The sequence below is a fragment of the Aethina tumida genome, chromosome 5 (genome assembly GCF_024364675.1).
Source record: "Aethina tumida isolate Nest 87 chromosome 5, icAetTumi1.1, whole genome shotgun sequence".
Classification (NCBI taxonomy): domain Eukaryota; kingdom Metazoa; phylum Arthropoda; class Insecta; order Coleoptera; family Nitidulidae; genus Aethina; species Aethina tumida.
The window spans coordinates 17340296-17353344 of NC_065439.1; the positions used below are offsets into that span (position 1 = coordinate 17340296).

Here is a 13049-nt window from a genome sequence, read left to right on the forward strand (position 1 = left end):
TTATAATTTGCGGACCCTGTACATTAATGTTTTTATCTTACTGTATTAAAACCAACTGCTAATAGCTTATCATTATTTTTCTCTCCAATCAATTATAAAATTTATTTATTTTTTTTTTTTCATAAACAGGAAATGATTTACAGGGACTGCTAATATTACAGCTGTGTGTTCTAAAAGTTATTTATTAAAGGTACATTTAATAAAAATATCACTTAAAATTTATTAATTCTTTGAATTTTATTAAAAATTATATAATTTAATACTGAAGATTATTCTCAAGTAAGGTTTAAATAAGAAATGATTAAAACGAACAATCTATTTCTCATTTACACAATTCATGTAATTATAAATTATATAAAATATGTCAATCTTCGTAGATCAACACGTGAAAAACAAATACAGTTAAAATAGTATTAAAAAACTAGTGAAATTACAGGTATAGTGAACTCTTATTCACTAAAACAATAAAAAAATATTCCTAACGTTGATTATTTAACGGTTTTTCGTCATTTTTCTCTGGTAAAATAGTCATTTTATGATATAACATGGTCAAAGATAAAACACTAGCTGCCACTTATGGTGTCATATAACAACTGTTATATTTTCAAATATTTTGCAGAGAAAATGACGAGCACCTTAAATAAATATTACACTATGAGTGCACAATATTGCACAGTGATGTATTAAAGAGTAAAACTGTTTCAACTATGTATAATCGCGCTATGTAATATGTACATTTTAGTTGATCCAAGTGTTTCTTCATTTTAAACAAAAAACAATATACATTCACTATGTATAATAATTATAATAAAAACTTTGTTTTAATAAAAAATCACTTATATACAAAACAATTACACATTCACAAGTCGATGCTTGGTAGTAAGCACGAACTTGTCAGGTCGGTCGTGACCTGAGCTCAATAAGCAGCAATTATTATGGGAAAGTTGATTTCTACGGCTACGCCCATCACAGTATTTAGCTTTTCTTCTTCTAGTGTACCTTGCAATTGTCAAGGCCTGTGGAATCTAAAAAATAAATAACACAAACATGTAATAATTCCCAAAAGATTAAAATAAAGATTGTTAGAGATTATACCTGGTCAAGTGGCGACTGTCCTCGTGAACAGCCATTTCGGAGCTCTTGAACTCGTTGAGCTCTTTTCTAATGGCCGCCTTGTCCTTGGGAGTGAGCCTCGTCCACGGTTTGTCTGCCCGCCTGTCGTAATCGTGCGCCTGTGTCACCTCAATGTAATCGTTAAATCTAATAATCTTCTTCTCCTTCAGCTCCTCCACTGTCGGCCTAAAACTCAGCTTCCTCAACAGGAACCGCTTCTTCTCCTCCTTCTGTTTCTTCTCTTCCGCCGGACTTTGTTCTATTAAAATAGCATTATTAATAAACATTCATAACCTAAAATAGTGGGTATTACTTTTGAGGATGTTTCTCTCCTCCAGTTCCTCTTGAGTAGGCCTCATGCTCAACCTTCTGATCAACCTAGCACCGATGGCTTCCCGACTTTCCTGTCTTTCATTCTCGCTCTGGATTTGCAGGATGTTTCTGTTGATCAACTCTTGACGGTCCGGCCTCAGCGACAGTTTCAAATTCAGACTCTCCTTCCTGGCGATTTTCTGAGCAAGCTTGGCTTCTGGCGACATGTCATCCCGGTATTGTATCGGTCCGTCCTCGTCGTCGCTGACATCTTCCGTTATGATGACGGGACGAGTGTTCTCCTTGTTCTCCATCGCACAGGATATGCCCACGAATTTGGTCTGCTTGGCACTGGAAATTAATAATTGGTAGGTTAATAAATGAGGGACGATGGTTTGAGTTTAAGCTAGTAGAAGTAGAGAAATACGTGTTCCACCAGACAGTTTTAAATAATAAACAGACGTGGGAGTGTACGTGCATGTTTTTAAATATGTATAATAAGATAATTTTATTTGGTGAGTAGTGTGATTTAAAAATATCTGTATGGAACGAACATTCAATAAATACAAACGTACAACGATTAATAAATAGTAGCAAAAATAATGTAGTTAAAAACGTATGTAGCAATGGAAAGTTACCACAAAGTTAAATAATTAATATTACATTTATCATACAAATATTAAAACGTAAGAAATAATATAACATGCTAAACATTGATTTTAACAGTTGTATGACTTAACGAAAAGCAAAGTTGTCCAGTCAAAATGGTGATGACATGAAATATAATTATATACACTACATTTAAAAATATTTACCATATTTTAATCCTAGGCCTAAGTGTTGGCCTTCTAGTAGAAAAATAAAAAAACAACCGTTAGAACAAAGGATTCTAATAAAATTTACACAATTTACAACACAGTCCTTAAATCACATTCAGCAGGAATTTTAAGGAGTTTTTTAAAGGTTTCATTAAAATCCTTGAATTACTTAAATTGGTAAATGTTTAAAATAAATACACAAAATTAAATATTCAAAAGTTACTGTTTTACGTTAGCTTTGCATTATAAAACTTTTAATTATTTGCGAAACTCTTCATTAAACCAGCACCAAAAACTCCATCACCAGTTAGACAAAATCCCTGCGGACTTACTTGAAACTAGAGTTGTGTTCCTGCTGGCGCATGGTAAGCGGCCGGTTCTCTTGCGTGGGCGTGCCCTGCGGCGTGCCCGGCCCGCTGCCCGAGCCCTTCTTCTTGAGCGCACTCTTCAGCGGCTTCGCATTGAACTTCGGCTCCTTGGCCGGAATCTCGTCGATGCGACTCGTGTCGATTTTCGGATCCGGCTGCGGCATCCTGTACACGTAAGTCGGATCGTCGTCGTATTCCGGATCGAATTCGTCATCCTCCTCGTTTTCTGAAAACAACCATCCGTGAACGGACTGAACGCAGCATGCGTAATGCAATGACTCACCTTCGTAATCGTACTCCGGTATCTGCTGCGGCATGGGCGACTGCCTGTGCGGCAGCGGACTGGGCGAGGAGAACATGGGGGGCGGTGGAATGGGACCGATTTCGGAGACGGGGATCGGCGGCTCCGGCAGTTCGGAGAGCATGAAGCCGCCCACGCCGCCCGCCTGCGACACTGGCGGCTGCATGCCGTGCGGGTGCTTCTCCTGGGCGGGCGGCGTGCTGCCGGGCGGGCCCACCGGGTGACCATCGTTGACTGAAACAAAAAAGAACGTATTAAGTAACTGCGCCCAGAAATAATTGTTTTTCTAGCCTTAATTCGGTGTAATTTAATAAAAAAAAGGAACAAGATTTGTCGACAGCGTGTTGTTCCTAAGGGGGTGAGTCGGAAAAGAAAAAGAGGCAGCTAGAAAAAACATTAATTTGGCGAGCGTACAAAGAGGTTGCAAAAAGAGAAAACCAGAGAACAGGACCGCCACAAAATCAAGACCGCACAAAAAAGAAACTTAATTAGGGTTGTGTGTGAATGGTGCATTGTTAGTGTATCGCATGCTTCGGTGGTGGAGAGACGAGGAAAGAAAACGGTAACGAAACAAGATTAGAAGTGGAGAACGGGAAATGGGAGAGGAGGACTTACAGTGCTCGCTGTGGTAACAGAGCAGCCTCCTGGTGAGCTTGCCGTGGCCCAGGGAGCTAGGTCGTTCCGGCTTCCCAGCGGGGCTGTCCATGCCCGGGGGCTGGGTGACGTGCGAGGGGGTCTCTCCGTTTGGAGATAGAGCGCCATTCTGTGCCGCTCCGTCAGTCTTTTCTTTTTTCGGCTCTGCAAAAGAAACACAACAATAGTATCCAATGCGCTAGAGCGAGACACTGTCGGATGTTCGGAAGTTTTGGATGTTACGTTGGTTGGAATGAATGAATGAAATCGCATTGAAAGCATCACTTTATATTCGATTTCTAGTTTAAAATATGCCCCTACATAAAATATAAAAACAAATCATTCAACTATGAATGATCTATGGTATAAACTCAATAAAAAGACTCATAAACGCTTTTTTATTTTCATGTCGTGCTGAAATAAAACAACTTTTTATTATATTTATACGGAAAATTGAAACGTAAATTTTGTAGCCTCAGCACGATAAACAAACCATGAATTGAAATAACCGATTTAAAAGTGGCTCATAGTCGTATAAAAACATCATTCGAAATATCGCCAAACGATAAAAAAATATTTATTCAACGAAGTGTTTATCAAACCATTAAATCAACGGGAAATATCACATTCGCATGGCGTTCAAACAATCATTGGATATTTTCCCCCAAATCGGTTCAATGAGTGAAAACAAATTAATGTTTTTTTGGTCGCCATCCAAAAATGTATTTTCAAATTAACTAATCGATGGTGGAATGTAAACAAGCAGGAAAAATACGGATATTGCGTCGGGCACGACACTGAACAACGAACTTTATAAAAAAAGTATGCGAATGAAATAATATGTGTAAAAATTCGTTATTTTGGGAGCGTTATTGGTTCTGGAGACTGTCCAAGTCTAATGATGTTAGGAATTAACACGAAACCTGAGTTTAACCATGTGTATAATTATTAAGGAATTCACAAACAATTATTTTATTTCAGTTTATACACTGCAGTCTTGAAAATGGTGGAGGCGCCAGGACGTCAACTCTCGGGTATTAAACGAACAAGTTCCAGGATTGATTAGGATTTTATAATTAATTGTATAATCTAAAATTGTGGCTAAAATGTAAGAGCAAAAACACGAAACAGTCAGCAATAACTTCTAGTGAAACGTAATAAATATATGGACGTCGTAAACACCTCCAAATCCTCCAGATTCTCAAGACCAGACAATAAATTGTTGCAGACTCGCCCCTAACATCCAATTATTTTTTGCAGGGGTAAAAGAGCCGACCTTGAGACGTTCGCCACCGGCAAATCAAAAGCCTCACTTTTGTACCTCTTTTGTTCCCATAAACTTTTTTCATTTCGCTGAGGGTACAAGATTTTTTTTATCATCTCTCGATTAACTTTTATTGTAAAGGCGACACAGTGGGAACAAAAGTTATTAATATTTATGCAAACTTAAAGATTGATTTTTGCATAAATCGACCTTGAACTGTGTGAAACCTTAAGGTGTGATTTGTCCTCACCGCGAAAAGACGATCGTTTATAACCGGGGGGTAGAAAAGCGGCCGGGGGCGTGATAGGAGGGGCCGTGTCCCAGTACGGTACCACATCTGGTTGACTCTGTCCCTGCCTCGGCAGCTCCAACTTGTGTTCCTGCTTCTCGCACCTGCGTCTCCTCCTGCCGCCCGGAGTGAACGTCTTCACCAAAAATCCCACCCCACTCATGATCGTAAACACGTAACAACGTAAACAAAGGAACTAACGTACGAACGTTGGGACTCGCGACGCGGAAAAAAAAAACTAAAAATAGACGGTGGCGAAAGAAGTTACCGTCGGAGAGTCGAGGAGTGGTGCTTAAGAAATTAGCGGGTGGAAACAAACGACGCGGGGTGTTATCTCGACCCAAAAAGATTGACACTTGAGGACCAACAGGTCCCCAGCGTTCGCTCGCTTCGACTGGCATCGCGGCGAACACAGATGCGCCGCGGCGCCGTTGCCGCGTCCTGCTTTAAATGAAGTGCACCACCTTCGAAAAACACCCTGGCCCCATTGGCTAGCGCGACAATTTTTGTTGTGCACTCATTCTGGGCGGTACAAAATATTATTCATTGTATTTCGAGGAAGATTAGGTTGGATTATGGTCGTCCTTGACCCGAGTCGGTGCCGTTTTCGGCGCGTCAGCTGCGACGTGGCAACGGGGCGGCACGCGTGGGTGTAGGAACGCCCGACCTGGTCCTGGATCGTTAACGTCCTGCAGCATCCCGGTGACGTCACAACACGACTGGTGTCACGGGCCCCGCTGCGGATGGTGGCCGAGCACCCGGTGGTGAGCGTCTCGACGCTTAGGAGGAGCTAGTCTGGGTGCGGGGAAGACGTAGCTACGATAATGGCGCCGCGTTCGATCCTGGCGTTTGGCGAAGAGATGGCGCACACTATCGATGCACTTTACGCATAATTTATATGACTAAATATTTGAAATTTGTAACATATATTATAGAAACCATTGTTTACGTAATTCTGAGTTAGTTGTACAATGCATAAATAGAACAAATTTGTTAATTAAGATAACCAAAACACATTTCATCTATTTATCTTGTCAGTTAATTAATGCAAAATCACAGGGTTGAAATTATTAGCCCCACAGGCGATGTTTCACAACGCCTACAAACCCCAGCCTCGTATTTCAGGATGTGTCACCTAATTTCGTCCGGGCACCCGTTTCATTTACGGTCGTGCAACAATTTTCCACGTCACCTTCGTCAGGGGCAAATAAGACTCGGGAAATCCGCCAACTTACTCACCTATATACCCCCGAGGAACGGAGTAGTAAAGGTAAAATATGGGGGTGGAAAGAATATTTCTGTGACATACTGATATTTATAAATAGTTGATGGAACTTCAAGCACAGAATAAATAATATTGTGTTTCAGGGTTCAATAATATATATAGTTACCAATTAATTCTTAAATTCTAGAATATCGTTTATTTTAAAATATTTTTATAGTTTGATATGAATTAAATATGATAATATAGTTTTAAAAATACATAGAAACTATTTTTTTTTACTTCTGACAGAAGAGTGAATAGACTTTACTTGGAAATTAAGATAACTCAGAACTTCAAAAGTCAGCAGAAATCTGCTCTGCTGCTAGAACTCTAAAATTAAAAACCACAAAATAAATAAATTATACTGAATATATTCTCTATATTTTTAATATATAGTATAGTGTAGTTTTTTATTGAATCTTTTAAATTTGAGTTTGGAATTGTTTAGATGATAAAAGCAAAGGTATAGAAATTAAAAATAAATTTTATAAAAAAATCAAATTTTTATTAAAGTAATAAAAACTATCTAATTTTTTTTAAAGACTCCTTTAAATTGGAGTTTTTAGAAGAATGTAAAGTAAATAATTTTAAAATATTCAAGAATTATAGGATAAAAGCTATCTTTCAAAACTACAAAACTAGAAAATGCATAAATTTTGCTGGGTCTACTTTTTAATTTTAATATAAATGAATGTATATTTTAATTTATTATTTCTTGTGGTTTATATATTGACTTTTTTAAATTTAAGATTTTAGAAGAATATTAATGATTAAGAATGTTCAATCCTAATAAGATAATAAAAGTTATCCTTCAAAACTATATATTTTATTAATAAATTGAAGTTTAATCAGTATTGACATTTAAACTACTATTCTCCTCCTTATTTCTAATATATCTTTATGTATTTTAATTTATAATTTCCTGTGTTTTTTTATTGAATATTTTAAATTTGGAATTATTTGGATGATAAAAACAAATTTAAAATAGTGTAAAATGTATGAAGAAATCTACAAGATAAGTTATGAGACAAACAAAATTTTAATAAAAAATCAAATTTTTATTAAAGCAACAAAAACTAAGTTTTGCTGGGTCTACTTTTTTATTTTTAATATACACATTATTTGTATTTTAATTTATTATTATTGGTGATTTATTTATTGATTCCTTTAAATTTGAGTTTTTAGAAGAATGTGAAACAAATAATTTTATAATATTCAGCACTAATAGGATGATAAAAGCTATATTTCAAAACTAGTGGATAAAATGTGGTTTGAAATCATTTTCTTTGTATCATGGAAGCAGTTTATTTTTTGATATTGATATGGGATAAAATTAGAAATGTTAATATAGCACAGTTCCCTTGTGGTAGAATAGTTGATTAAAATCTAAATCACTGTGCATTATAGAAAATTGATTTATGTTATACCCCCATTGGATAATTAATGCGGAACAATATATAATTCATTTGGGTCAATAATCCGAAGACCCTTTTAATCCTATCTTAGTATTGTGTAAAACGTCCATTAGTTTTAGTGTTGCACCGTAAAGTGTTGCACAATATACCATCCAACTTAATGATCTGTTAAAACGTCGATTGTTGTGGTAGTTTGCGCCGTTAAGACGGTCGGTAATCCGAGTTGTAGTGTCCCCAAAACACGTAACGAACTTTGCGAACTTTATTATACACGATCGCTTCGGATGCAGCTGCATCACATTTAATTTTCCTTTAATTCACACCCACCGTTCAACTTTTAATTAATCGCGAACGCTCCGAAATAGTGCCAACAAAGTATTATCAAAAAAAAAAAAGTGTAGACTAAGCCGGTGCGATGCCGGGAATGTTTTCGGGCTTTTGCGGAACATGGCAAGCGATAATCCTATCCGAAATACAATCTCTAATTAATTCCGTGACATTGCGAATCCGACGCACCGACATGTACCCACACGGTCGGACGAACTGGCATTAACGCCTGTTTAAATAGCGGCCAGATTAAGTTTACTGTACACTGTACACACTATTGTCACACAATTTAACGTTCTGGGTTACCAAATAGTGGATATGGTCGTCGGCCATATCACAAAAAAATCTAATTGAATATGCATAGAATAAATATCACTGATAAAGTGGTTCTGAAAAATATTTCTGAAAAAGTTTTGATATTTTAAATGCATTTTTAATTTTTGATGTTAAATTTCAGGTTATTTTCAACAGAACATTTTAATAATGTTTTTAAAATTTTACAGGTTGTTTTCTGGTCAGGTTTACAAATAATTTTGTTCCTACATTTAATCGAGTAATAATTTCTAAAACATGCTGATATCTTTTACCAAAATTGAAAACTGAAATTGGATATTTCATGATATGTGACAAATAAACAATGATGGAAGAAGCAATACCATTCTAACGAGAAACTTTGTGCACAATTATGTGATGCTATAAAATATTTATAAAACACAGAAAATAGAACAAAGAACACTCATTCCTTTGTTATTAAATTTATCGAGTTTCTTTGAACAAAACTGAATTTATTGAATTTTATCTTGTTCAATGCTATTGAGTTACAATTGATTTATTTTAAGAGATGCGGTTAAAAAATTTAATGAGAAACATATCAAATATCTCAAGATAAGTAAGCGATGCATCTTGAATTGATAAATTGGAAGAATTTTTCTGATAGATCAGTGGCGATAAAGTTAGAAACTTAATCCTTTTTTTCAGGTCCATTTTTTAACAATATTTATAGTATTTTACAGTTTTTTTTATCGGGCCATTTGACCATTCGGTACCCATTGAATACTTCTAAAGTCAATTTTTTTGTTTTAGTTTTTAAATTTAAGCCAAACTGTATTTATCGAATATTATTATTTTAAATGTTTAAGAAATATAACAAAAAAAATTAACAAATATTTTCAAGATCTTAAATGCAACTTTAATTTGTAAATTAGGAAGAAAAATTGATTTCTGAGATAAATCATTGGTGACAAAGCCCTCTAGTGGATAACTTAGAAACTTAACATTTTCAGGTATTTTTCAGGGCTACTTTTTGACAATATTTATACTCTATTAAATTGATTAATAATTTCTGAGGTATGGCTGATAACCTACAACATTTGATCAATTGGTACACATTGAAAACAGAAATTGCATATTCCATGACATATGACAAATAAACAATGGTGAAGGATGAAATTCTATTTTATCTAGAGACATCGTGCACAAATATGTTGTACTATAGAATATTTATAAAATACAGAGTAAAGAAAAATCTTTCTATTGTTTCTAGTTTAATCAACTTTCGTTGAGCCAAACTGTATTTGTCGAATTTTATCTTTTTCAATGCATATCGTATTTCCATTTACTTATTTTAAGAAATACAATACAAAAATTTTAATAAGTTAAATTAATGCAGTTGTAATAGGTAAATTAAAAAGAAAAGTTGAATTTTGTTTCAGAGGTATAAACCCTCAGCGGATAACTTAGAAACTTAACTTTTACAGTGTTTTTTCAGGACCACTTTTTGGCAATATTTATACTATTTTATAAAATAGTTTTTTTCGGGTTTATAATTAATATATTTTCCCTGTTATTCTCACATTGAAAACTTTTAAACATGCCAATTCAAGCTACTTAAAAATTTGCAGTCGAAATTGCATAATCCATTAAAGGTGACATATAAACAATGTTGAAGAGTTCAATTCCATTTTAATAAGAAACATCGGACACCTATATGTGGAGTTATAAAATATTTATAAAACAGAGTAAAACAGGGTGTTAACCCCACCCTAGAATCTTAATAAAATTTTCAGGCATTTTCAGGACAAATTTTTAATAACATTTATACTAGTTTTTTGAGATATTAATACTAATCAACATTTTCCATATTCTTTTCAGGATCGTTTAACCTAATCTAACCTATCCACGACAATTTTTCCACCAGGTACAAGTTGAGAAAGTCAAAAAGTGCAAATTTATTATTAAGAACGTAAAGTTCATTCTGAAAATTGAAAACTGTAACTGCATATTCCGTGTCATGTGGCATACAAACAATGCTGAAGGACGCAATTCCATTTTAACGAGGAACATCATGCACACAAACGTGATGGTGCACGCTTTGTTTTTCCACCCCCGTGGATTTTTCGATGGCGAATCCGAAAAGGATTGCACACTCGGAATGGATCCGCAGCCGAGTCGTTACGGATGTGGAATTAGAAGTGCAATCGCAGATTAGACGAGCGTAAACTTCTCTAATGTCGTAAAGTTCGGTATTCGATTTAATTTTAATGAGCGACCGATTAATTCGTGTGGCGTGCGTTCGAATGCCGACGACGCTTGATTGGTGAAAGCTTTCGGGATTAAAGTTGAAATGTTGAATTATTACTTTGCAAAAACACCCGATGAATTGAAATTATATATATGTATTCGACGTGAAAGTGCTGTAATGGATTTCCTCACAATAAATATCGGGTTACATCACAAACAAACACATTACATCGCCCAGATAACTTTATTTACCGGGGATGAAATTCAATTAAAGTTCACCTGCGAGTTCGTCCAAGGGTAACGAGATCTTGAGGGTAAAGCGAGTTGGAACATACGTATACTCACGTGTTTTCGTGCTTGCGTGGAACTTACCTGGAAAGAAAATAAATAATTAATTATGTAATAAAACTTTCTAGGTTAATTAAACTAATATATACAAATAGGTAAATTTACTTAATTAGTAAAAAAGTTGTCTAGAAAATAATGGAATTCCGATGTCTGTTTATTATTATTATTATTTTCTTCATTTATATATTCTGAATATTTATTATTCGATAATATTAGATTATTTTATTCAATTAAATTTAAAAACAACATTTATTTTATTCATTTTTAAACATCTCTGAAATAATTTACAATAAATAATAGAAAAAATTCATATTTTTAAGGTCTTTTTAACATTATCAATAGATAATATTGTAATATTAATATTATATTTATTATCTCTCTTAACATAAATAATATAAATTTTAAGAAAGACAAATTATATTCCAGTAAGTATGAAAATTTTTGTTTTAAAGGTATTTACCGATTATTTTATTCAATATTACTTGAACTATGAAAGTCTGTATATATTTCAAGATTAAAACTTGAAAATATAATGTTTAATCTCTTAACTGATATTTTTCAATAGTATAAAAAAATTTATATTATATTATATTATTACAAAATTAAAACAAAAAAAGATAATTTTTGTTTCTAAAACAGTTGATACTCTTTTATAATCAATCAAAATCAAATAATTCAATAATATTTAAAAAACATTTTATAAATAATATTATTTATTTAAAATAATTATAAAATAAATATGTAAGGTAAACTCTATAAAATTCTGTTTATTTCAAAATTAAAAGGAAGAAAGATATTTTTTTGTTTTTAAAATAATTGCTACTCTTTAATTATTATATTTAACAGTATAAAAACACTTTTTTATTGTATTTGAAATTAAATTTAATAAACTAATTAATTAATATAAATATAAATATGTCTTAAAATAAATAAGAAAAATGACAATGTTTGTTTCTAAAGCAATTGATAATCTTAAATAATTGATTATTTCATTGAATAGTACTTTAAAAACTTTTTTTAAATAATATTTATTTAAAATAAATATATGATAAAGTAAACTTTATGAAATTCTGTTTATTTTATAATTAAAACGAAGATAATTTTTGTTTTTAAAACAATTGCTACACTTTATTATTCGATTATTATATTCAATGGTATTAAAAACACTTTTTTAAACAAAGTTTATTTGAAATTAAATATGAAACTCAATTATAAATATCTCTTATATATGATAATGTGAAACGTTATGATAAATTTGTTTTTTTTTTCAAAATTAAAAGGAAAAAAAGATAATGTTTGTTTCTAAAACAATCAATAATCTTTAATAATCGATTATTTTATTTATTATTATCGAAAATTTATTTAAAATAAATATATGATAAAGTAAACTATGAAATTCTTGAATAGTACATTAAAAACTTTTTTAAATAATATTTATTTAAAATAAATATATGATAAAGGAAACTTTATGAAATTCTGTTTATTTCATAATTAAAACGAAGATAATTTTTGTTTTTAAAACATTTTTTACCAAATTTATTTGAAATTAAATTTGAAGCTCAATTATAAATATCTCTTTAATAAGATAATGTGAAACATTATGAAAAGTTGTATTTTTATCAAAATTAAAAGGAAAAAAAGATAATGTTTGTTTCTAAAACAATCAATAATCTCTAATAATCGATTATTTTATTTATTATTATCGAAAATTTATTTAAAATAAATATAGGATAAAGTAAATTATGAAATTCTTGAATAGTATTTTAAAAACTTTTTTAAATAATATTTATTTAAAATAAATATATGTTAAAGTAAACTTTATGAAATTCTGTATATTTCATAATTAAAACAAAGATAATTTTTGTTTTTAAAACAATTACTACATCTTATTATTCTATTATTATATTAAAAACACATTATTAAGTAAAGTTTATTTGAAATTAAATTTGAAACTCAATTATATCTTAAATAAGATAATGTGAAACATTATGAAAATCTATATTTTTCTTTTTCTAAATTAAAAGGAAAAAAAGATGTTTGTTTCTAAAACAATTAATAATCTCTAATAATCGACTAT

General features: G+C 32.3%; 1 protein-coding gene across 10 annotated transcripts in view; it reads right to left on the minus strand.

The window, feature by feature from the left end:
- Positions 1-212: 212 nt before the first annotated feature.
- LOC109601946 (phosphatase and actin regulator 3) overlaps positions 213-13049 on the minus strand; it is a 132857-nt gene continuing 120020 nt past the window's right edge. For 8 of the 10 annotated variants that reach the window (XM_049968158.1, XM_049968161.1, XM_049968162.1 and 5 more), the window contains 7 exons: positions 3528-3710; positions 2895-3146; positions 2576-2837; positions 2241-2273; positions 1427-1776; positions 1096-1372; positions 213-1025 (listed from right to left, as the gene is read on the minus strand). In XM_049968158.1, coding sequence (XP_049824115.1) covers positions 1010-1025; positions 1096-1372; positions 1427-1776; positions 2241-2273; positions 2576-2837; positions 2895-3146; positions 3528-3710 — 1373 coding nt within the window. In that variant the 3' untranslated portion in view covers positions 213-1009. The remainder of the gene's footprint in view (positions 1026-1095; positions 1373-1426; positions 1777-2240; positions 2274-2575; positions 2838-2894; positions 3147-3527; positions 3711-13049) is intronic. The other 2 variants (XM_049968163.1, XM_049968159.1) reach the window with 2 other exon arrangements.